Below are 24,403 nucleotides of genomic sequence, written 5' to 3'. Positions count from 1 at the left end.
CAATAAATAAAACTTTGGTTTTGCCAACTACTGACAGCAATTGTTTATTCCATATGTTGAACAACTCTGGTGGATCATTAATAGTTTGATTCTCCAACAGAAAAAATGTAACATTTTGGGTGTCCACTTGTTCCTAGTACTTTTAAGTTTGCTATGAGAGCCACCTATACAATTCATGTAATGTATTGTTTCAGCAACTCTTGTGTCTTGTTCAGAAAATTTGCCTAAATTCATCCCCATTTGCAAATAGCTGCATATTAGTGGCTTGAAAGACACAGTTTTTCATTCTTCAAAGAAAATTTAAAACCCAGAATTAGCATCAGCTTCTTACAAATATTTTTTTCACATTTTTTTCCCCCAACACAAAATTCCACTGGCTTCTAATGTTAGTCACTGTCAAGTGTTCTTGAAAAATCTGCTGGGTTTGCTTTCTACACTTTGTCTTTCTCATGGGTGATTTTATTCACATATTTCATTTATCTACAGCTCCATCATTGGCAGTCTACCTACATATAACTCCCTTACACTTTTCACAGTTAATACTTCCAGTTGCCTATCACTGTCACCATCTACTGCACAGGTTAGGACAGCAGGTGCTCTCCAATCCACTTCTTTGGTCTTCTAAAACATCTTTCTCTAGTCAGTTGTTATTCAGTGGTTTGCTTTTGATAACTCACATGGGTGAGCCATTTTCACCTGTATTCTTTAATTTGTTCTGGCATTGAGGTCTTCAGTTCTCTTCCAGTGTCTTCTTTGTAAATTTCCCATCAATTCTAACTTTTCAATCCTCACATAAACTTAAATTTCTGTGGCTTGAATTCACTCCTGTTCTCGATCTTCAAGATCCATATTTCACTGACGTACAAAAGAGTTGGGACTTCCATTGTCTTAATGAGTTTCATCTCGGTCTCTGTGTGGCAGGTTTTCTCCTGATTATGCCGCTCAGCCATGAGACGCTAGCTAACCTCATCCGTTTGGTCAGGTTCACATGTAATATTGCAGCCTAGGTAATTAAGTTTGATACTTATTCAAGACAGGTGCTATTTAAGTGTATTTTTTATAATTTTTTCCCCTTAAGGGCTACAACTTCACTTTTCTTTTTTGAGAGTTCATACTTGCATATTTCAGCTATGCTATGCGGCAGATGGATGGCAGTCAGTAAGTCATCTTCAGAAGTCATGATGATAACAGTCTGGTCATCAGCAAACAGTAGGGTATTAATGGCTTTATGTTGTTCGATTTGAATGTCTGCTGGAGGTATTACTTTCCACTGCTTCACTATGTCATTTAAATGGAAGATGAGTAATACTGGGAACAGGAAGCAACCTTATCTGAAACCATGATTGCTTATCAGAGACCTTAAGGTCTCATCCTTGGAACTATCTAAAAAAATGGAGCAATTGTACAGGCTTTTTAACAAATTGTCCAATTGTTTTGGATAGCATATATTTTCCACAGTCTACTCCATTTCACCCTCTCAAATGCCTCTGCTTAGTCAGTGAATGCAATGTGAATTAAAAAAGTTTGTATCTTTTATAAAGACTGCATTTACACACGTGTGGCCTATAAGGAAAACATTTCTTTCTTTTTCGAAAAGGTGTTCAGCAATCTGTTGAACTCTTGTTGTTATGGTCTCTGAATACATTTTACACTCAGCATTCAATACGCTAATACTTCTGCAGTTGACCATAATGAACTATTCTCCTTTCTTAAATAAGGGGACTGCCTTCTGTTTCTAGCACATGTTTGTTAAATGCAGGTGTCTAGATTTTTAAGAGCTCATCATCACATTTGGCAATATCTAAATTAATAATGTTTGTGACAATGGCCTTCATATTTTTCAGTTGGGCTAGGACATAATCACACTCTTCAATGTAATGCTGTTATCTTCAGTTTTGGTTATATCTTTGAACATTTCTTTCTCGCAGTGATCATACTACAAGCTTTTGTAGCATATTACCCACTCACTATTGTCCATCACATTGATATGAGTCTTTTCTTTCTCGTGTTTGTTGCACTGCACTTATTCTTGCTTTCCATGTGCATAATTTTAATAGCAGCAACATACACTTTCCACTTCTTCTGTATTGTTTTCTGGTTAAGTTTTTATCTTGGTTTCTTTTTGCTCTGGCATGCCTTCATTTTGCACTGACTTGTTTCTCAGCTTGGTGTTATATGCCTGCTGCTTCTCTTTTAAAGCTCTTTCAGTTACTTCATCCTGTAATTCTTTCTGTTTTCATGTACATAATTTTAATAGCTGCAACATACACTTTCCACTTCCTCTGTATGGTTTTCTGGTTAAGCTTTTATCTTTGTTTCTTTTTGCTCTGGCATGCCTTCATTCTGCACTGACCTGTTTCTCAGCTTGGTGTTATATGCCTGCTGCTTCTCTTTTAAAGCTGTTTCAGTTACTTCATCCTGTAATTCTTTCTTTTTTTCCTATTGCCAAGACCACTGTAAACTGCTCTCTGGATCAAGTCTACTTAGTTGTTCCATTCAGTATTAACACTGCTGCTCTCTTTGGATACCTCTCCTCATAAAGATTCTTGATACTGCTCATGTTTAAGTTTTTGCTCACTTCTACCCAGGGAAAATTGACTGTTATCTTGCTTGTAATCACATTATGATTTGATCCAATATTATCTCTGTACATGTGCGTGTCCACAGTTACAGAACTTGTTACTGATAGCGATATAGTATATTACACTTCTATATCATCTTGATGTCCACATGTAATTATGTATTTCTCTGTGAAGAAAGTAATTGTGATTTTTTAATGTGTTAATGCTACAAAATTTCTCGGCTTTGCTGTTTTCATGTAATGTTTGTTCCCTCTGCAACCTACAGAGCCTGGCGCCAGTCGTTCACCTATGCATGCACTAAAAACTCCTGCAATAATTATATAATTGAGCTGATTCACAGAGTTGTGTGTTAATTGTACTATATTACAAAAGTTATCTGTTTAATCTTTCATGTTTTCTTGAGTATATTATTATGTCTTCTAGTTTTCCTCTAGTTGCTTTCAAATGTACCTCTTCCAGAATATTACTAATGTAATGAACAAATGCAATCACTTATCATGTAGAGGAAGTATTGGGCATAGAATAACTGATTTCCTCATATCAGAACTCTCAACACCATACTATAAATCCCCACCATTATCACTACACCACAATAAAGGGTCATTTTTGTCTTTTACAACCATTTTCATTATTTCTGTAGCTCCGTTGGTGTGATTATTATATGTGTTGCAATATGAAGCTTAGATTTTGGGATCCAAAGGTAATAACAAAGAAAGTCAGAGAAGGAATTGCACAGGTTGAGGTACAAGGTGTTAGCTTAAACTAATAGCTTCAGAACATATCAACTGCTTGCAGCTCTCTCACTAGTTACTTACGATATGCTGCCAAAGAAGCAATTTGCATGTCCATTACACCTTGTGGTGGGTGCTGCCATCATTGCTCTAGGAAACATGTAACGGCACTTTTAAGGTGATGTCTATAACTGAACATCATGTGACAGCCAAGTTGGCAATGCTGTAGCATCCCATGTTAACTGTCTTTATAAGTATTTTCTATCAGAGTATAGTTGTCTTTACATAGCACATTATTTGTATTACACCCACAAAATATCCATTATTATACTGATTTTCCTGTGTACATATTTTAGAGAACTAACAGATGGAGTAAGATTTGTGTTGCAGGCTGTAAGAGTGAGAATTATTCACTAGTGACACTTAACTTCCTCTCGATTATGACGACTTGGTGAATGATGTTGGGGAGGAGAGCTTTTTTTCACATTCTGCCATTAGGTTTTGTAATTACTTCTTTCCATCCTCTTGCTTAGGCATTATGTCAATACACCTCTGCCCCCCCCCCCTCCAACAACAACAATAAGAAATTGGAAGATGACTCACTGCCTCACATTAAACAATCTTTGTATGATGTGTAATGTAATCAGTTCAAATTTGAAGATCTGAATTTGAAAAATATGATACCCTCACTCAAAGATAGTGGCACTTATTAGAGCAATGTCATCATTTTCTCCATTTATTTCCTTTTTGCTGTATGCCTTTGGCCATTTCATCTAATATTTAGTTACAAAACTGTCTCAAAACTCTAAACCACTGAGATACAACACAAACTACTGGGTATCAACACCTTCTAAGTGACACGCTAAAATTTAATTTCCTCATTGTCTTACTATTTCTCCACCACACTGAATAAGGAAAGAGAAACTTTAGATTGCACAGAAAAGAGAAACTTGTTCCTATTGTGATGAAAACTAAAGGACTTTTGTAGATTGCAGTTATTATCACCTGTGTTATGCCCATCCTCCAACCTTGCCAACTATTCAGTAGTTGATCTCTTTTAAATCCAACAACATATTTTCATTATTCTTTTGGCAAACCATATATGTTTAAATATTATTTTGATGTTGTTTCTACCTATTGATATGAAGACAGCACAACATTTTGAAGTTTGTTGTTTAGAACCTGGTCAACATTTTGAAGCTTGTTGCTTGGAACCTGGCAGTCATGTTAACTGATTTAGGAAGAACACCAGAAAACCAAAACCTGGCTAGTTAGATGGGGATTTAAACTGCTTTTTTCCTAAACGCAATTCAAGTATGCTAATCACTTTGTCACTGCACTCGATTCGTCACAAATGGTGCATCTTCAGAAAAAAAAATACAGTGAACTGACTAGTGTAACTGTCCTCAATTTTCATTTCATTTTGTAGCATCTACACAAATGCATACACCTGGACACCTAAAATGTTAACATACTCCTTGGTGATTGTACATTAATGGCAGTAACAGCAGAATAAAAGAAATAACAACAAACTGCAAACCCCTTATCAACCGAATGCCTCTGTCATGTATAAGAGCAAGAAATAGGCCATATGTAGTAGCAGTAATAGTAGTAGTTTTATTTATGCTTAGATCTCTTTTACAGGGATATTGTACATGTCTCAGTATTAAAATTTATGAATACAAAACTAAAATAATTCGTATATACAGAATTTACAGACTCATAGGTGTAGAATGACAAGGATGGTACAATAGTTAGCTATGGCCTTACAGTACGAATCATCCCAGCATTTGGCTGAAATAATTTACGGAAACCACAAGACATCTAAATCTGGATGACAGGTAAGTTTTTCTGGGTATGTGCCATATTTATTTATTTATTGCAAGTTTAAAGACCCGTTATGTGATTTTTAAAATAGGTCGTACATATTACAGTTTGTCGTTTGTCCCTTTTTTGAAAGTTTTTTTGTTTTGTTTTCATCAGCAACATTTGACAAAGAATAATACTTTTTCAAATAACAATAATCTGAAGTTGAAATACAAATAACTTTTTTGGTTTTAAGAAGAATGTAAAAACATGATAAGATAGAGGAAAGATTTGTTAGTGCTATCACCAATGGCACTAGTATCTTGGAATGGTTTCTCTGAGATGTTGACCACCAGTCACAAACAGTTTTTGGTTTGTAGCAGAGAAATCATATTGCTAATCCTATGCATTCCGTCAGGTACTCATACATGCACAACATTATGTGCTTTCTAGGCTACACTGTCAGCACCTTACACTCCTTTACTCTAGTATTTGCTGACCTTAACTATTATTTGACTGATATGTACACTCATGTTCAGAAAAAAAAAAAAAAAACATAACACCTCGAACAACTAGAGATAGAACATTCATATTCATAGTACATAAATGTGTTCTGCAGAAATCATTAGCATTTGAATCACGCCTGCCGTGGGTTCACGGTCAACATCGATATCACAGCACAACAGTGCCTACCAGTTAAATGTGCCCGCGGCTCTCATTTCACCATAAATCAAATGTAATGGATCAGTGTCAGATTTGCAGGGTGCCTCGCAGACATATGTGCAAACCATCATGAATCAGTGAGTTTGAAAGAGTTGACATTATTGGCATGAGAGAAGTGCTGCATCCATCTGGGAAATTGTTGCTCATATGGGACGAAGAGTTTTGGCAGTGCAACAGGTGTGTGCAGAATGGTTCGTGGAAGGCCGTAGAACGTGACAAGATGGATTAGGTTGTTCCCATAACTAGTGAGGTTTTTATCTTCTCTGTCAGTATTTTGTATGGTTCACCTCACATATTCTGCTCTGTTTGTGTTGTTACAAATTGTTCTCAGTGCTGTTTATGCTTGTTATGTAGGGACTGTCTGTATAAATCTTGTGGATGTCTATATGCCTCAAGTCTTATGCATATTATCTAGTATCGGCTCTATAGTGCAATTTTCTTTTGCATTTGGCATCCTATTTGAGTCTCATGAGTTCGATGGGCCACAGTTTTGGTGAGCTTTTTGTGTTCTTTACTATCAGTATTGATGTGTTTTGTGCATGTTGTATCACCTGCGTTAGTCTGTGTGCTCTGTAATCAACGCCTCTATTGACATTTTCCAGGTTGTATTGTTGGATAATTTCCGTTGTTTGTTCCAGTCTGCTCTGTGGATCAATAACTGTCTGTTATGTGTTTTGGCAGTTGTGTTCTGTGTGTGTGTTACCTGTGTATGTTATGACACTGGAGTCACTAGTGGTTATACTATCAAGTTCGGTCCAGTTTGTTATGAATGCTGTTACTGCATTACTTGCTAGCGCAAAGTTGATATTAATACTCATACCACTGAACCCTGCATATGTTAGTAGAGGTCCCTCTGTGTTCGTTACATGTAATCGTGTTTCTTGTATTAAGTCGGCGATTATGCGCCCTCTCTCATCTCTTGTGTCTAAGTTCTGGAGGGTGGATCTTGAATTAATGCAGCACTCATCAGTAGTTTTTTGCCTTTGGCATACATTTCTGGGTCTCTGATGAGGTCTGCTATTTGACTGCTGAAAAATGAAATGATCGTATGGCACTGTTGGCTGGGAGGCCTCATTTGGGGGAGTTCGGCCGCCGTATTGCAAGTCCTTTTTAGGTGACACCACATCGGCGACTTGCGAGTCAATGATGATGGAGGACACACAACACACAGTCCCCTGCCGGGAATCAAACCCGGGCCCCCTGCGTGGTAGACGGTAACGCTGCCACTACATTACGGAGGTGGACTATTTGACTGCTGTATAGGGAGTACATGGATGCAATCACCCATGTAACATTCCCAATGGTAACCTTTATTGTAACCAAGTGTCAACTGTATAACTGTGTTACCTTACATACAATATAAGCTCTATTTCAAATTACTCTAGCAGCTTTACAGTCATTGCTTCCTGTTATTAGCATAGCATGTGTTGGCAGACATGTTAGTCGCGCATTTCTGTTATAAAGCTCTTGTAAGCACATGATGTCTGCCTGCAGGTCTTGTGCTATTTTCAGGATTTCTACACTAACTGTAATACTGTTTGCGTCCATGTGTTATGGGTGTTTTACATGTACAAAGCATTTACTACCTGTCAGTGTGTAATCGAAATACGTTTGTCCACGTGCTCTTGCAGGATCTATATTCATTTTGTCCAAGTCGAATGATTCTGACACGCACAGACAGACAGACAGGGAGTGTAAGGTCAGGCAGTGGCTCTGCATTATGTAGGAATATTTTCTGTCCTTAGGTTGATTCTGTCTCTCTGCTCAGTTACTGGAAAACAGACAAACTCACCCTTTGGATGGTGCAATCTAAATGGCATCCACTGCACTGCCTGCAATATATCTTTTTTCTTTAGTCTACTTAAAATTAAGTGAAATTCTAAATTATTATAATTAGGTGTAGCTGGCTTCTTGCTGGTGCTGGTTTCTGCAGTGGTGCAAGATGGATTGTAGTTTGGCACTGGCTGCTGATTGGGAGATATTAAAATATCTTTTTGAGATGTCACATGACTACGCTGCATTTCTTCACATGCTTCTTCAATGCCTTTTGCCTTCACAAGTCTTTCACTGGCGTTGGTGGTGCTTGCTGATGTGGTATTTGCAATGGTGGCGATTTGTGCTGGACTGATTGCATGTGTTGTGGCGTCTTTGTTGATGTTTGCGGTGGCTTTTGTATCTAGAAACATGCCGATATTGATCAGATTCACTGTCATCTAATTTATCTACTTTTATAAGCCTGGATTCGGTTAGTCTGGGTTTTGTATTGGTTTGTGGTCTAATTGCTTCAATATCTATTGATTCAGGCACTATGTAACTGTCCATTCCTTCTTTCTTTTGTCTGGGGTTGAGAATGTCTCCCGAGACAAATTTGACTGGTTTAATGTATCATTCTTATTTACACATGTCGTAGGGCTTTCCATGTGATATTGATTCCGGTTTGTATGCGTCCTGCATATGTGTGATGTGATGTACATCAGTTGGGTTAAATTGTGTATGTGTGTGTGCATTTTCTTGTGTTCAATACATGTAAGTTCATCTTGCAACTCATTTGTCCTCTGTGTTAATGTTATTTGGAAGTTTATCCAGTGATGTATTTATCTTTTGATTTACTTTGCCACCTTTTATTGGATACAGCCACTGACTGTAATGTCATCTACATATTCTATCACATTAATATATCTATCCTGTAACATAATTGCCTGTGTTAGGGGTGGGATGAGTTCATTTCTGTCATAGTTCTCTCAAAGACGACTCATTTGTCTTCTCCAGTAAATCTCTCTTCGGGAAATCTTTCTTCAATAGCTTCTCTGTATTGTTGATGGTAACTTGTATTTATGTGTTTTGGGTGACTGACTTTAGATATTCATGCATGTTGCATGTGTGTGGATCTTAGCTGCCATAGTCTATGCTGTCATGGAGCTGCTCATGAAATTGTTTACAGGTTTGACAAGCATACCCTTTTGTTTTGTTGCAGACACGGACTCTATTTGCAGGGGTGCCAACACAAGTCTCAACGGACACGCACTCAATGTGGTTGTGTCCTTGATTACCACACTTAGCACACACAATGTCAGCCTTTCTGTAGGTTTCTGTATGTCAAATGTCACAACACTTAAAACACTGATTTACTACAGTTTAGTCTTTCACAGACAATGATTCAAAGTCCATGTAGACTCTCTGCCTTTGTGTTAGGAGTATGTACAAGTTAGAGCTGAACTCCAGTACCTGATGGTTGAAACTCCTTGCCTTAGGCCCTACGTAGAAACATTTTCGACTACTCTGTCGAAGTCATCTTTCGCGGTGTCACCACTCAAATTCTGTTGATACACTACCGGACGAGGTGGCACAATGGTCAGCACATTGGATGCACATTCGGGACAATGGCGGTTCAAACCCGCGTCCAGCCATCCTAATCTAGGTTTTCCGTGACTTCCCTAAATTGCTTCAGACAAATGCTGGGATGGTCCCCATCCTTCCCTAGTCTGAAAACATGCTCTGTCTCTAATGACCTAGTTGTCGACGGGACGTTAAACACTAATCCCCTCCTCCTTCTCCTCCTCCATGTGATACACTGCCACGAGTGGCTTGCATTTTCGTCACCCTTCACAGGCAATGATATGCAGGTCTTTTGTTTTTTCTATTGTTTTTTGAAAATCCTCTTGTGCTGTTGTTACTACTATGACAGCAGTCTGAGTGGTTCTGATTGATTTGACATGTAGAATCTCTTCCCTGGGACTTACCTTCTCGGTAATAGTCCGTTATACAGTTTGATTTTCTGTCAATTTGATATGTAACACTGTGGCCTGTTTTGTTTTAGGGTCATTCCATGCCAAGTGGTCTAATATCGAGAAATGTTCCCACATGACCATCATGGATTTTGATGAAATTGAACATTCACACATGTTCTCAATAAACACTGGTAAAGTTTCAGTTTCAGAAATTCAATACTTTCGGAGACACAGTCACTTGTTTAAGACCATAGCACAGCTTTCTATAGTGCGTCCTCGAATTTTCAGCAACTTTGAGATATCTCTGTAAGTATTTGCATGAAAGAAACAAAACTTGGCCATCTTATACAACTTTTAGAGCTCTTTAAAGTAAAATATTAAGAAAAGGATTTCCGAGCAATTTTCATATAGATAATTTGAAGCAAAGTTGGGCGAAAAAATAGCTGTTTAAAGAAAATGCGAACTTTAGTTTTTTATATCTCCAAAAGTAATTGTGGGATGTACATGAAACTTTGCACACCATAACTCACCAACACAAGGTCTTAGAATATAAAATTTCATTCTCCTATTACTTTCCATTATTTTACAAATCTAGGGTGAAGTTGACGATTTTTCAAAAAGTGCTGAAAATGGGTATTTTTAGTCAAATTTTTCGAAAAAGTGTTTTCTCCAAACTCTACTAAACTATGGTCATTAGAAAGAGCATATTCTAAACTATCTAGAAAAGTGGATTTGGTTTTGCAATGCAAGCATATAAGGCCCTAAAAAGCAGCATCATCGAAGAGGCGCACTGGAAGTTTGAACACATTTTTCTAGCACTCAAATTATACCTGAAATCTTTTATTATGCCTAATAAATGTTTATTAGTGCTTTGAATAATTGAAATAAAAAGATCTAGTAAATAGGCAATGAGACTGTCAGAAAAACTTGAAAACTATGAGAAGTAGCCCTTCTGCTTTTATCGTAAGTGTTCATCTGCATAAAACTTCTCATTTCTGTGTGTAAAAAAAAAAGGGGGAGGGAAAAAAAATAAAGAATTCAGTGAATAGCAGCTTCATATTTTTTGTACTTCTCAAAATTGTAAATATTTGCAGGTGGAAAATGAAGACCTAATTTTCGGATTCAATTGTATAAAACATTTTTCCAAAAAAGAATCGGTTTGCTTGAATCATGCATCAAGTGATGTAAATTTTCCAATCAATATTGCAGAGATTTTAATACCTAGGTGTTGTAACCTGTGAATTTTTGTCTTTAAGTTATTAGGGAAACATGTGAAATTGGCTGGTTAAACATCTAAGAGTTTTAATTTTGTATTTAATCACACTTAAATGTAGCCTACTACCTTGTTAAATACGTAACCACTAGTTTCACAGAGAAAATTCAAAAGATTCACTGTTTATAGAAAATATAATGGCAACAATTACTTTAACAATCAGATTGTTTCATTATTGTGAGCCTTGCTTGAACAATCAGTATTTCAGTGGTATGTTTGCAGCATAGTGAGTGGGTTCTCTTGACTGAGCGTGGCTTGTTAAGTGATTCATAAGACCATCAAAGTTTGTAATCTAATTTACAAAAAATTGTTTTGATTGTGTCTTTTATAGCATATATATCTCTTATTAGACTTTTTCATTGGTATTATGCATTGTGTATAATTTCATTCAGTAGCAATTTGTCTGAAATTTAAGCAGATTATAATTTGCACTTAGAGGCCAAATACATTATTTAGTTACTGATTAGAGATGGATGCAAAAGGGAGCAGCATACCTTCCTGCTCAATTGGGCAAGGAGATAGTGGAACAAAGTGTCATGCCACTTTCTTCACCAAAAAAGCTGCTTTCAAATGGATTGCAGATTTTAGTGATGAGGAAAAAGAGTTGTAGGTCCGATGTTCTGAAGCAAAGCTGGACAATACCTCAAGTTTGCCTACACCATGAAGCCCTGGTATTGACACAATATGAGAGGTTACAAAAAAAAAAATGCTTCAATCCTTTTGGGAAGGTGAATCATAATGTTAAGGCAGGAATTCACACTCTTGATACTGAAACAGCTAATAAGGCTTCTGATATGTTGAAGAAGCAGCTTGTTAATAACATAAAGCCAGGTCAGAAAATGTGTCCGGCTTGCAGGACTACCTTAAATAAACACTTGGACGAAGCTTTATCAGCCTCATCATCACATTCTGATGAGGACTTGACACCAAAAGAAGAATTAAATATAGCTTATTGTCTATCGGTATTTCACCCCTGAAGAGAACAGTAAGCTACAGAGATAAGCCCCAATATGTGAAGAAGAAAATTCAAAAGGCTCAAAATGTGATTAAAAACAGAATTGTAAATGCAATGGGAGTAAACTGGCAAATTGAAGATGCTAGTGAAATTAAGGCATGTGGAAACTGTGCCGACTATGCACATTTGCTGACTGAACTGAAAGCCAAGATGCAGAATGCAATTCATAAAGAACAGATGCAAATTTTAACCTTGGCACCTGTAAGTCGGGCAGTCAGACAAACAGCAGCTCAGTTCGGCATGTCCGAAAGAATGGTGAAGAATGCTCGGAAGCTTAAGACAGAGAAGGGCATTCTGGCACTTCCTGAAAATAGGCAAAGCAGGAAATTACCAGCAGAAGTTGCTAGTCGAGTGCGAAATTTTTTTGAAGATGATGATTATAGTAGGGTGTGCACTGGAAAGAAAGATAGTATTTCAGTTAGACTTTTAGATAGAAAGAGATAACATGCAGAAAAGATTGTTACTTTGCAATTTACGGGCAATGTATGTTATCTATAAGAATATAAATGGTCCAGAAATAGGGTTCTCAAAGTTTTGTGAACTTAGACCCAAATGGTGTGTAACAGTAGGATCAGATGGAATGCATGCAGTTTGCGTCTGTGCAATTCACCAAAATGTTAAGCTTATGCTTAGCAGAGCTGGTATACGTGAAAATTATGAGGAGATTCTCAGCAAGGCAGTTTGCAGGTTGAACTCTAAACAGTGCATGCTACATCACTGTGAAAGGTGTCCTGGGCCCGAAGCTATAGCATCTGAAATTGCCAGCTGATCATGAGCCACAGGAAGTTATTGTGTTTAAGCAATGGATACATACCGATCGGGCCACACTGGACACGAAGCAAATGGTAGTGGATGAATTTACTGAAGATGTAAAAAATAAAATATTGAGTCTGTCATACCATCATTACATTGCCAAGCATCAAAGCTTGCATCTTAAAGGCCTTAAATGTCATCTGAAAGACGAAGAGCTTGTTGTCCTAATGGATTTTGCAGAAAATTATTCTTTTATCATTCAGGATGCTGTGCAAGGCTTCCACTGGGACAATAGTCAAGCAACAATTCATCCATTTGTTATCTACTTTCGTCAAAATGAGAAAGTAGAATCTTTAAGTTTTTGCATTATCAGTGATTGTTTGCGTGACACTATCACAGTTCGCGTTTTTATCAAGGAGCTCATCAAATATATAAAAGCACAGTTTGCACAGATATCCCACATTCATTATTTCAGTGATGGCTCCAGTGCTCAATATAAAAATTTCAACAATTTCCTAAATTTGTGCTATCATAAGAGTGATTTTGGAATGACAGCTGAATGGAATTTTTTTGCTACTAGTCACGGGAAATCACCTTGTGATGGGATTGGGGGTACAACAAAGCAGTTAGCAGCAAGAGCAAGCTTGCAAAGGCCACTTAATGGACAAATTCTTACTCCCCTAGATCTGTTTCACTTCTGCTCTGAAAACATTAATGGAATTAAATTTGTTTTCATCAGTAAAGATGAAATTGAAAAAAATATTGTGTCACAAGAAGAGAGGTTTAAACTTGGACAAACTGTAGCTGGCACTAGAGAAAATCATCACTTTTTACCTATTGATGAAACAACAATTCAGGTCAGCAGAGTTTCAAATGATTGTTCATCTTTTCTAGCTAAAATGGGTCACATTAATGAAGGAGGCATATTAATGTCTGCTCTCCAACCAGGACAATATGTTGCATGCATCTATGAAAACCTGTGTTGGATTGGGAATATCAGTGATACCTCCACAGAGCAAAGGGATGCATTAATAAACTTTATGCACCCACATGGTCCAGCAAATTCATTTTATTGGCCACCAAGAAGTGACAAGTGCTGGGTTCTGGAATACCACATTATTGCAGTTATTCCAGCTCCATCAGTAAATTCGTCTGGCCGGCAATAGACCATTCCTCTTGATATTCATCAGAAAATCAATGTAGCATATCAAAAATTGAAATAGGTTAGAGGAAACAATCTAAGGAGCCCAAGAGTGCCTTCTAATTTTACACAGGGCATTTAAATAATTTTACTATTAGGCTTGGGATCCTGTGGTAAAGAAACCCACCCGTGGCTGTTGTTGCTAAGCTATCGGGTGTGGCCCCTATGGCAATGGGAATGCTGGTTTCCTGGTTTTCTCAGGTGAAATGAAACTAGCAGTGGTTAAGCCACCATGGACCATAGCAACTCATTTATACACTTCTTTTCCATCAGTAAGCTGGTGTTGTTCATTAAACAGGCAACTAATAATTAGATTTTTACGATTTACATTCATTCTCAATAATAATTGTGTGTGTGTGTGTGTGTGTGTGTGTGAGAGAGAGAGAGAGAGAGAGAGAGAGAGAGAGAGAGAGAGAGAGAGAGAGAGAGAGAGAGAGTGGGGGGAGGGTGACAATTAAGAAATAACATTGTTTCTATTTTTATTCTTTTGCTATTCGGACTTAAGCTAGGTCCTATTCATCAGGACTTCTTATTTCACTTATCCCAGACATTAATAAACATGTATAAGGCAAAATAAAAGATTTCAGGTACAATTTGAGTGCCAGAAAAATGTGTTCAAACTTCCAGTGCGCCTCTTCGATGATGCTACTTTTTAGGGCCTTATATGCTTGCATTGCAAAACCAAATCCACTTTTCTAGATAGTTTAGAATATGCTCTTTCTAATGACCATAGTTTAGAAGAGTTTGGAGAAAACACTTTTTTGAAAAATTTGACTAAAAATACCCATTTTCAGCACTTTTTGAAAAATCGTCAACTTTACCCTAGATTTGTGAAATAATGGAAAGCAATAGGAGAATGAAATTTTATATTCTAAGACCTTGTGTTGGTGAGTTATGGTGTGCAAAGTTTCATGTACATCCCACACTTGCTTTTGGAGATATAAAAAACTAAAGCTCGCATTTTTTTTTTAAACAGCTATTTTTTCGCCCAGCTTTGCTTCAAATTATCTATATGAAAATTACTCAGAAATCCTTTTCTTAATATTTTACTTTAAAGAGCTCTAAAAGTTGTATAAGATGGCCAAGTTTTGTTTCTTTCATGCAAATACTTACAGAGATATCTCATCTCAAAGTTGCTGAAAATTCGAGGACACACTATAGAAAGCTGTGCTATGGTCTTAAACAAGTGACTGTGTCTCCGAAAGTATTGAATTTCTGAAACTGAAACTTTACCAGTGTTTATTGAGAACATGTGTGAATGTTCATACAAACTTTCATCAAAATCCATTAGGGTCATGTGGGAGCCTCTAGACCACTTGTCATGGAATGACCCTTTACCCTGTTTTATTCTTCGCAGCTCTTTCATTCTGGGCACAATTGTTAAGGCAGAAGTTTATGTGCTTGTGTTTGGGCTTGTTCTGTGACTTTATTAGTTAATTCTCTAATTTGTTTTTGCAAGCCTTGGTCCACTACACTGAATTCCCTATTTTCAGCCTTCTCTTGCTGAGTCTAAATTTGTATGTCTTTAAATGGATTAGATGCTCTCTGTAGTTCAAATCTTAACTGCCTGTTTTCATCTTTTTGGCAGGCCAGTATTGTTTCAAGGGTATTTATTTGGAAAGCCGAAGGAAACACTCTGCCTTTAATGATGGTTAGCAAAACAGATGAAGCATGCTTAGCTTTTAGACCACTCCTATTTCACTCAGTATTTTGCTTATGGCTGTGATATTTCAATTGGGGGACATGAGCACTAGTTCTTCCATCATGTGTTCCATTCTGGGTATGATGTTGATGGCTTGAGCTAGCGTCTTACCCCATGCTGCCCTCCTTCTCCTGCTGGCCTCTAGTGTGGTGGTGGTGTTGCTTCATCTGCTGGAATCTGGGGTCGAGCATAGGCAGGCAGTTGTTTATCAACAGCAGGGAACACAGATGGTGGCCGCTGCTGCAGTAAATTGTAGGGTGTGGAGCAGCTGATGGCTGCTGACACATCCGATTCCAGAGCGGCTGGTGAGGGGCCATAGCACATAGCGTGGCATGGTGTGCTGACACACAAGAACCGACACTGCTGAATTGGGAAACCAACATGCGCTCAGCCAGTGGAAGGGCGATGATCTCTCAGTACAAACAGTGAAACAGTGCCACCGCGCAAAAACACTATGAGTACTTTAATCACTCTCTCTGTTTTATATGCTGTACCTAATGAGTAAACAAAATTGCACTATGCAAGAGAACACTCCTGGTACACATGAAGTAAGTACCACTGTCCATAATCAAATTTTTATCTAAGAAAACTGCATCCAAATGTGGAGTCACATCACTCTGTGATTGGCTCAGTGGCCATCTTGGCAGGGATATGATATACGAGGGCCGTTCAGAAAGTAACCTCCGGTTGATTTAAAAAAATACACCAAGTTAAATAAAAATATTTTAATATATACATCTTACAACTACATCTTTGCACTATTTTTCTACATAGTCTCCATAGCGATTGAGGCACTTATCGTATCTCTTCACAAGCTTTGAAATTCCTTCTGCATAAAAATCACCCGCTTGTGCCTGGAGCCAGCCTGTGACCGCATCTTTGAGCTCTTCGTCGTCATCAAACCGCTGTGACCCGAGCCATTTCTTCAAATGCATGAAGAGGTGATAATCACTTGGCGCCAGGTCTGGGCTGTAAGGTGGATGGTTGATAACGTCCCACTTGAAGGACTCAAGAAGCGCCGTTGTTCTGCGAGCAGAGTGAGGACGGGCGTTATCGTGCAAAAAAAACGATACCGGAAGTCAGCATACCACGGCGTTTGTTCTGTATAGCCCGTCGTAACTTTTTTATTGTTTCACAGTACACGTCTTGATTAATGGTCGTACCACGTTCCATGAATTCAACCAACAACACCCCTTTGGCATCCCAAAACACCGTTGCCATCAGTTTTCTGGCAGAAAAATCTTGCGAGGCTTTTCTTGGTTTGGTAGGCGAATTTGAATGTGCCCACATCTTTGATTGTTCTTTTGTCTCAGGGTTCACGTACTTAATCCAGGTTTCGTCACCGGTCACGATTCTGTTTAACAATGGTTCTCCTTCGTCCTCATAACGTGACAGAAAGTCTAATGCAGAGGCCATTCTTTGAGTTTTGTGGTGGTCGGTAAGAATTTTGGGCACCCATCGTGCACAGAACTTACGGTACCCCAATCTTGCTGTCACTATCTCGTACAAGAGAGTCTTAGAAATCTGTGGAAAACCAGTAGACAACTCCGACATTGAGAAACGTCGATTTTCACGAACTTTTGCATCAACTGTCTGAACGAGTTCGTCAGTCACCAATGATGGTCTACCACTCCTCTCTTCATCATGAACGTTTTCTCGTCCACTTTTAAATAAACGTACCCATTCACGGACAACTCCTTCACTCATAACTCTTGGTCCGTACACGGCACAAAGCTCACGATGAATAGCTGCTGCAGAATATCCTTTGGCTGTAAAAAACCTTATGACAGCACGCACTTCACATTTGGCAGGGTTTTCTATTGCAACACACATTTCAAACTGCCACAAAAACTAAACTAGCGCAGGTACGACGTTCACTCGACCACGGCTTGATGCCGACTGACCTGTTGAGTGCGTGAACGCACAGATGGCGTCGCTACTCCCCCCACAACCCGCACTGTGACCAATCGGAGGTTACTTTCTGAACCGCCCTCGTACATAAATCTAACACGAAACTGAAATACAGAGTGACAAAACATTCACAGCACATATTTTCCAATTCCAGTTGTCATCAACCTCTGCTGTTATTGTCTCAGCATCACGTTAACACATTCTTCGCAGTGATTAGAGGTTGAGGTTAGCATTTGCCTGTAAATGTTCATTTTAGGCAATCTGCATTTAAAAAGGCACTGATTTGGCTCTGACATTGCCTGGTACATATTAGTTTTATGGTTCCTTGTAAGAACCCCCTTAAATGACTGTTGTACTCAACCAGTGGGGACACGATTTTTTAGAGCATTAGGCTTTATATCTTGCCATCTATAGTACAAGTTGCTATTTTTATCTATGTATTTAACATACAGGAGATCTCTATGCACTTTTTCAGCTAACAGCAATTCAATGGTCCTTACTAAAAGTCAGACAGCCCACAATTTGCTTCTCATCTTGTTTTCTCAATGAGGCTACTTGGACAAACAGCAGAACATGCTGAAGACAGACTTTCTTCACTGGCGCATCAAATGATAACACAGTGGACAAATAATGTTACCATTTTGCAAAGATGCTGCATTTCTTTGATAATCATCCGAAGTTCCTAGTGGATTTTCCTGCAGTAACTATTCCATCTATCTCATGTCACTTTATTCATATTGTTAACAGCTCAGTTCACCTATCAAACGCAGAGTTTTAGCTACAGTTTGCTTTCTACTTTATATACTGACTGATATTAATAAGAACAATAATTGGTTAAAAAATTAGCTGCTTCTCCTACCAAGGGTGCTGCAGCTGCTCCTTTATTTCTCACATTCCACTGAAACATCACACACAAACCACTGAGTAGTGGAATAAGTAAACTGCTGGCCACTAACATTTAAAATTTGCAACACCAGGAATGGTCTTTATAGCAAATAACAAAATTTTACTTATCATATAGCGGAGATGCTGAGTCGCGATAAACACAACAAATAGATTCACACAATTATAGCTTGCGGCCATTAAGGCCTTTGTCAGCAGTAAACACACACGCACACAAACACACTCATGCAAACGCAACTTGCACAAATGTCTGCAGCCTCAGAGAACTGAAACCACACACAGTATCTCCGCTATATGGCGAGTAGCAACTTTCCTTCTCTGGTATTGTTACATTCCGTAGTGGATTTTCCATTGTTCGAAAATTTTACTTATTTTATTATTACAGTATAGTGGGAAGAATACAATTAAAATTTTAGATGATTTGTGGGTATACAGGGTGCAATACGAAACACAAAATGCTGCAACACCTGACAAATTGAGATTGGGTGCCAGCTACAGTTACATCATTTCATGCCACCTGAGTTCATCACTCTTAGTGGCTGGAAAGTGGTGGCAGGCAACCTATGATGAAATGTTTTCAGTGGGTTAGAGATCTGGAAAAAGGGTTGGCTAAGGCTACATTTAAACACCCCCTGTATGAAGTTTGTTCAGGAAAGCACAGCCAACAGGTGAAAGTGCAGTTATGTTGTTGAACGTAATGTCACAGACCTCAAACCTAGGTCACATCCACCAGACTTATCAAGTCAGAAATGTAGCAGTCACTGTCCAAATTACCAGCTATGTGAACCACAAGTGATTGTGTTGTGAGCCCAAAGACACTACGTGCTGGGGCCACACGTTTATGACGAATGCAATCTAGGAACGTCCAATCTCCAATGAGCCTTCATGCACAGATACAGATATTATTATGCAGTACAAAGACACTATGTGCTGGGGCCACACGTTGATGATGAATGCAATCTAGGAACGTCCAATCTCCACTGAGCCTTCATGCATAGATACAGATATTATTATGCAGTACACGGAACTGGGACTCATTTAAGATGATGATGCAGTGCCACTCCTGTGTCCCAATGTTGTCACTGGGCACACTACTGTTGGTAGGTATCTCTCTGCTGCTAGGTGAAGGGAACCTGATACAATGGTCACTGTGCTGACAGACCGTAGTGGCCCAGATGCTGTCACATTGTTTCTAAGAATACTTGCCTAGCTACAAATATGTCCATTTCCTGAATCAAAGTACGTGACATAGCTGTACTCTCTTTCACAGCTGAGCAGCAACGCACCTCTCTTTTCGGGCACTAGTTGCTCGGAGCCATTAATATCTTGTGTGGTGTTGAACACAACCCTTCTGAACCCATGAATTCTACATTCTTATGGTGGTTGCAAGAACCTGCTCAATGCGACCTTCAGTATCATGGAACAACAAACCGCACCCTTGACAGATATCAAGCCTGCTGCTGCAGAAGTCCGACGTATGCTGATAGAAGTTTTTCCTTCTTACAGATGTAATAAGATCTTCTCACAAACAAAACTACATTCAAATGAGATTTCTGAATGAGAAACCCATTGCATAATTGCTCTTATACAGGGTGAGGAAAAACTGTGTCACAAAATTTTAACCCTGGATAGCTGATGCCAGTAGGAACCAAAATTACTAACGTTGTGTACATTGACAACACACCATTTTTAAACTATGGAAACTTGGTGCCACGCACTCCAACTGGCCATGGGATTGACCTGTTGTCGTTCGTCGGTTGACGGGCACCGCTATGGCGGATGGTTCACACATACGAACGTCTCTCGCCCCTTCACTACCCCAATGTGATATGCACATATGTCGAATAGGTCACAGAGCAATCCCATGGCCAATCAGTGTGTGTGGCGGCAAATTTCTGTAGTTTAAAATGTTGCAATGTCAACATACACAAAATTAGTAATTTTCGTTCCTACTAGCATCAGCTATCCAGGGTTAAAATTTCGTGACACAATTTTTCTCCACCCTGTATACACAATGTAGATGGCATTACTCTTACCTACCCTGTACAGTTGTGCTGCTATGCCTGTGCAGTTGCGCTGCAATGCTTATCATTGGGATATCGTAGCAAATAGTAAATAGGCTAGTCCAGTTTCTGCCAGTTTGAAGTTTCATCTTTCTAAAAAGTAATGAAGAAATTTCTTATATTCTGTAAAAGTGAAATGTTATATATTGCTACAAGTTCTTTTGTTAAGGCAGCCAGAAGTAGCAACCAATGGATTAAGTGAAATATTTAATATGATCTGTGACATAACAGGTGTGAACAACCTGGTAACTGAAACATAACATCAGTGTCGATTTTTTCAAACTCGCTAAGCTACAGATGACTCTGTCACCGTACGATTATGTAACTCACAACCAGACTGTCACCTACCATCCTAAACTAGACCAAGGGCTACATTATGTCAGCCGAACCAGGAGTCTTTCTTTTGTTTTGCTTTCACATTTGCAGACTTCTTTAGCTACAAACAAAGCTGTGAACATACGCACCAATATCTGATGTTGTGACACCTATTAACATTACATCACTTGTCACTGGTATCGAATGTTCCTCTTGACGCCAACAGACTCTCAACAGTGAAAATGTGCTGGCAACAAACTCGCATCATCTGTCCTAACCATATGACCTCCTTACCGTACTACATCAAAAGTATCCAAAACCCAAACAAACACATCGGCGAATTTAGCTTGAACCCACATAAGCAGAAAATTGAACGGCATAAAAATAATTTTACAAGAGACTAAAAAAAGAAAACAAAACTCATACCGATTACTTATTCATAGGGAGACTACATTACGCGACTATTAGCATATCACGGAGTTTGAGAACCGATGTTATCAATTACATTAGTTACACCTCTGGACAAACTATGTTACGAATTAATGGTCAAAAAGCGATAAAAACTAAAAACAGATTTTCATTGAGACCTGTGATATTTTATACACAACTGAAAGTCTTGCACTTTTATGTCACAAATGTTGTTTGCATAACGGGTCTAAGCATGCACAATAGTTTTATTACTAGCTGTGGATTAGGATTATTAACTATAGCACCAAAATTTCAGAATCATGTCATTACGATGCCACAGCTACAACGGTCTCATTAAACTTTTCAAGTTGTTATATCAATAATAAGAAAATTATTCATGCTGGGAAAATATCATTTCTTACACAGACAGAGGGGTCGCCGTTGTACAAAGTTTCTTTTTCAAAATCACACGGCATTTTTTCGCATAAAATTTGTGCCATGCATTGGAGAAAGCTTGACGCTCCAAAAATACAGCCATTAGTTCAATGACCTTACATCAGATGCTTAAATCTAACAACACTGTGCCACCACACATCCAAACTACACAAGCACAGATAAACATACAATTGTTGACAAACATCTAAACAGATGCATCCATAGATTAAATTGTCGAGACATGCAACCCAAAGATGAAACTTTCACAGGGTCTCACGTGCACTTGAAACTGGCACTTGTTGTTTAACGCCAGTTACCTTGCATATAAAAACATGTTATAGTAACTGATACAAAAATGATAAAGGGTTAGTGTCGGCATCAATTGTTCTAGTTGAAATTAGTGTTTAATTCCTTATAGACACCAGCTCTTGGATAAAGGTCGATCCACACTAGACGTCAACGGACTGTCACGTCACGTCACCGTCCCATCAGGGTGTATTCACACTTGACATAACGCTACGTCACTTCAGTACGCTGAAGTCTAGGACCGAACGCTGAGATGTTCCATCCTCTCCTAGAGGAGCGAGACACGATGAAGTGAGACATACACGTTGCAATAACAACTGTTTATTACATGAACTAAGCTTAATACAACCTCTGAGAATAATGTCTGCGAAACTTGAGGTAGCAGTGTTTTGAAGACGAGGGAAGATTAACAACAACTCAGTCCCATGAGGCCTGTAACTCATAGGCAGTCTCCCAATGAGTTGTAGGTGCTGTGACGACACGCTTTTATGATGTTAAGAGCTCCTATGCAGTCTACTGGAAATGTCACAATTTCACAATACGATGAGGATGTCATAACAAACACATGGAGCGATGCCCTAGGAGCGGCTGGTGGAAGCGGAGATTGGACGAGGCTCAGGATGAGGGTGACATGGCATCCTGGTGGGTAGTAAAGTGACAGCAGCAGGCAGTGTCTGGAGCAGAGATTTGGCGCAGCTGTTTGTTGCTCGGAGTTCGGAACGTAACTGCCTCTCCTTGGGCTGAGCGCCGGCTTAAGTACACGCCTGCAGAAGGATATATGCGTTGTATCACCTGAGCATGTGATGGTGTGGACGTAAATTAGTATCCACAACTGCAGCGCTGTGTGCTGCAACTTTCACACCACTTAGTGGCGAGACGGACGCCCACAGGCGCTGTGGCGACTGCTGGCAGCTTTTTTGTACACACTGCCGTTTACAAATAGCCTGCGAAACATACACGTAAATGTCGTGATCTGAATATGCAGGGTGCAGCTCTGTATACTCAACAGAAAATAAAGTTATGAGACTCAAGTGATAGAAGGCCTACTGTATCGGAATTGAGGAACTAACTACGATAAAGAATATTAATAGCCATAGAAAAATTCATCTACATCTATGTACATACTCTGCTAACGACTATGAAGTGCATGGCGGAGGGTACATCCAACTGTAGCAGTTATTAGCACTTTTCCCTATTCCATTCACTCATGGAGGGTAGTAAAAATGATTGTTCAATGCCTCTGTGTATGCTATGATTAATTTAATCTTCTCCTCATGATCCCTACGAGAGCAATAGATAAGGGATTCAAATATATTCCTAGAGTCATCATATAGAGCCAGTTCTTGAAACTTTACTCTGAGACTTTCTCAGAATAGTTTTCATCTATCTTCAAGAGCCTCTCAGTTCAGTTCTTTCAGTATCTCTGTGATAAATCCAGTTCATGTCTTTACTAAGTGCTACACCCGGGTATTTGCATGAGTTCACCGATTCCTGCTGTGACTTACTGATATTATATTCATAGGATGCAAAGTGTTCTTGTTTTATGAATCGCACAAATTTACGTTTCTTGGCATTTAAAGCAAGTGGCCAATCTTCACACCACTTTGAAATCTTCTTAAGATCTGCCTAAAAATTTGTGCAGCTGCGTTCAGACTGTATGTCACTGTAGATAACTGCACCATCTGCGAAAATTCCGAGGTTGTTATCAATATTATACACAACATTAACATACAAAATGAATAGCATGAGACAAAACATATATCCCTGTGGTATACTTCCCTGTGGCACACACAATGTTATTTCTATATCTATCGAGCACTCTCCATCCAAGATAACAGGCTACGTTCTCCCTAGCAAGAAATCCTCAATCCAGTCACGAATCTTGTCTGATACCACATACCATTGTACTTTTGACAATAAGTGTAGGCATGGTACTGAGTCAAATGCTTTTCTAAAATCAAGAAATACTAAGTCTACCTGACGGCCTTGATCCACGGCTATTAAGGTGTCATCTGAGAAAAGTGCGAGTTGGGTTTCACATGATCGATATATTGAAACACATGTTGGCTGGCATGGAGGAGGTCATTCCATCCGAGAAATCTCATTATGTTTGAGCTCAAAATATGTTCTAAGATTCTACATCAAATAGATGTCAAAGATTTGAATGGCAGTTTTGTGCGTCATTTCTGCCACCCTTCAAGTAAACATGTGTGATTTCTGTATTCTTCCAGCTTCCGAGCTTTATTCGAGGGATCTACTTTAGATCTGCCACAAATTGTGTATAGTCCCTGATAGGGATTCCATTCGCATTTACTGTGAATGGTTTTAGTTGTTTCTCAATACCCCTGACACTAACACTTATTTCAGCCATGTTTGCTGTGGTATGAGGATTAAAATGGGGCATGCTTATTGCAGATGGGCGGACTAAAGTTTGTGAGAATTCTGTGCACTGTACTGTGTTACAGATGGCACATTGTTTAATTTCCACTTACTAGCAGTTGGGTGGGGCATAGTAGACTTGTTTGACATGTGAGAGACGAGGCCGAGT

General features: G+C 38.8%; 1 protein-coding gene across 2 annotated transcripts in view; it reads right to left on the bottom strand.

Moving 5' to 3' along the window:
• The window catches only part of LOC124612882 (glutamyl-tRNA(Gln) amidotransferase subunit B, mitochondrial), a 121,285-nt gene extending 99,531 nt beyond the window's left edge, over positions 1 to 21,754 (bottom strand). For both annotated transcript variants that reach the window (XM_047141330.1, XM_047141329.1), the window contains exon 1: positions 21,537 to 21,754. In XM_047141330.1, the coding sequence (XP_046997286.1) occupies positions 21,537 to 21,652 (116 nt within the window). In that variant the 5' untranslated portion in view covers positions 21,653 to 21,754. The remainder of the gene's footprint in view (positions 1 to 21,536) is intronic.
• Positions 21,755 to 24,403: the final 2,649 nt, after the last annotated feature.

Source organism: Schistocerca americana, chromosome 4, assembly GCF_021461395.2.
Source record: "Schistocerca americana isolate TAMUIC-IGC-003095 chromosome 4, iqSchAmer2.1, whole genome shotgun sequence".
Classification (NCBI taxonomy): Eukaryota; Metazoa; Arthropoda; class Insecta; order Orthoptera; family Acrididae; genus Schistocerca; species Schistocerca americana.
The sequence above is the reverse complement of the archived record's forward strand: the minus strand, read 5'-3'. Positions and strand labels throughout refer to the sequence as shown.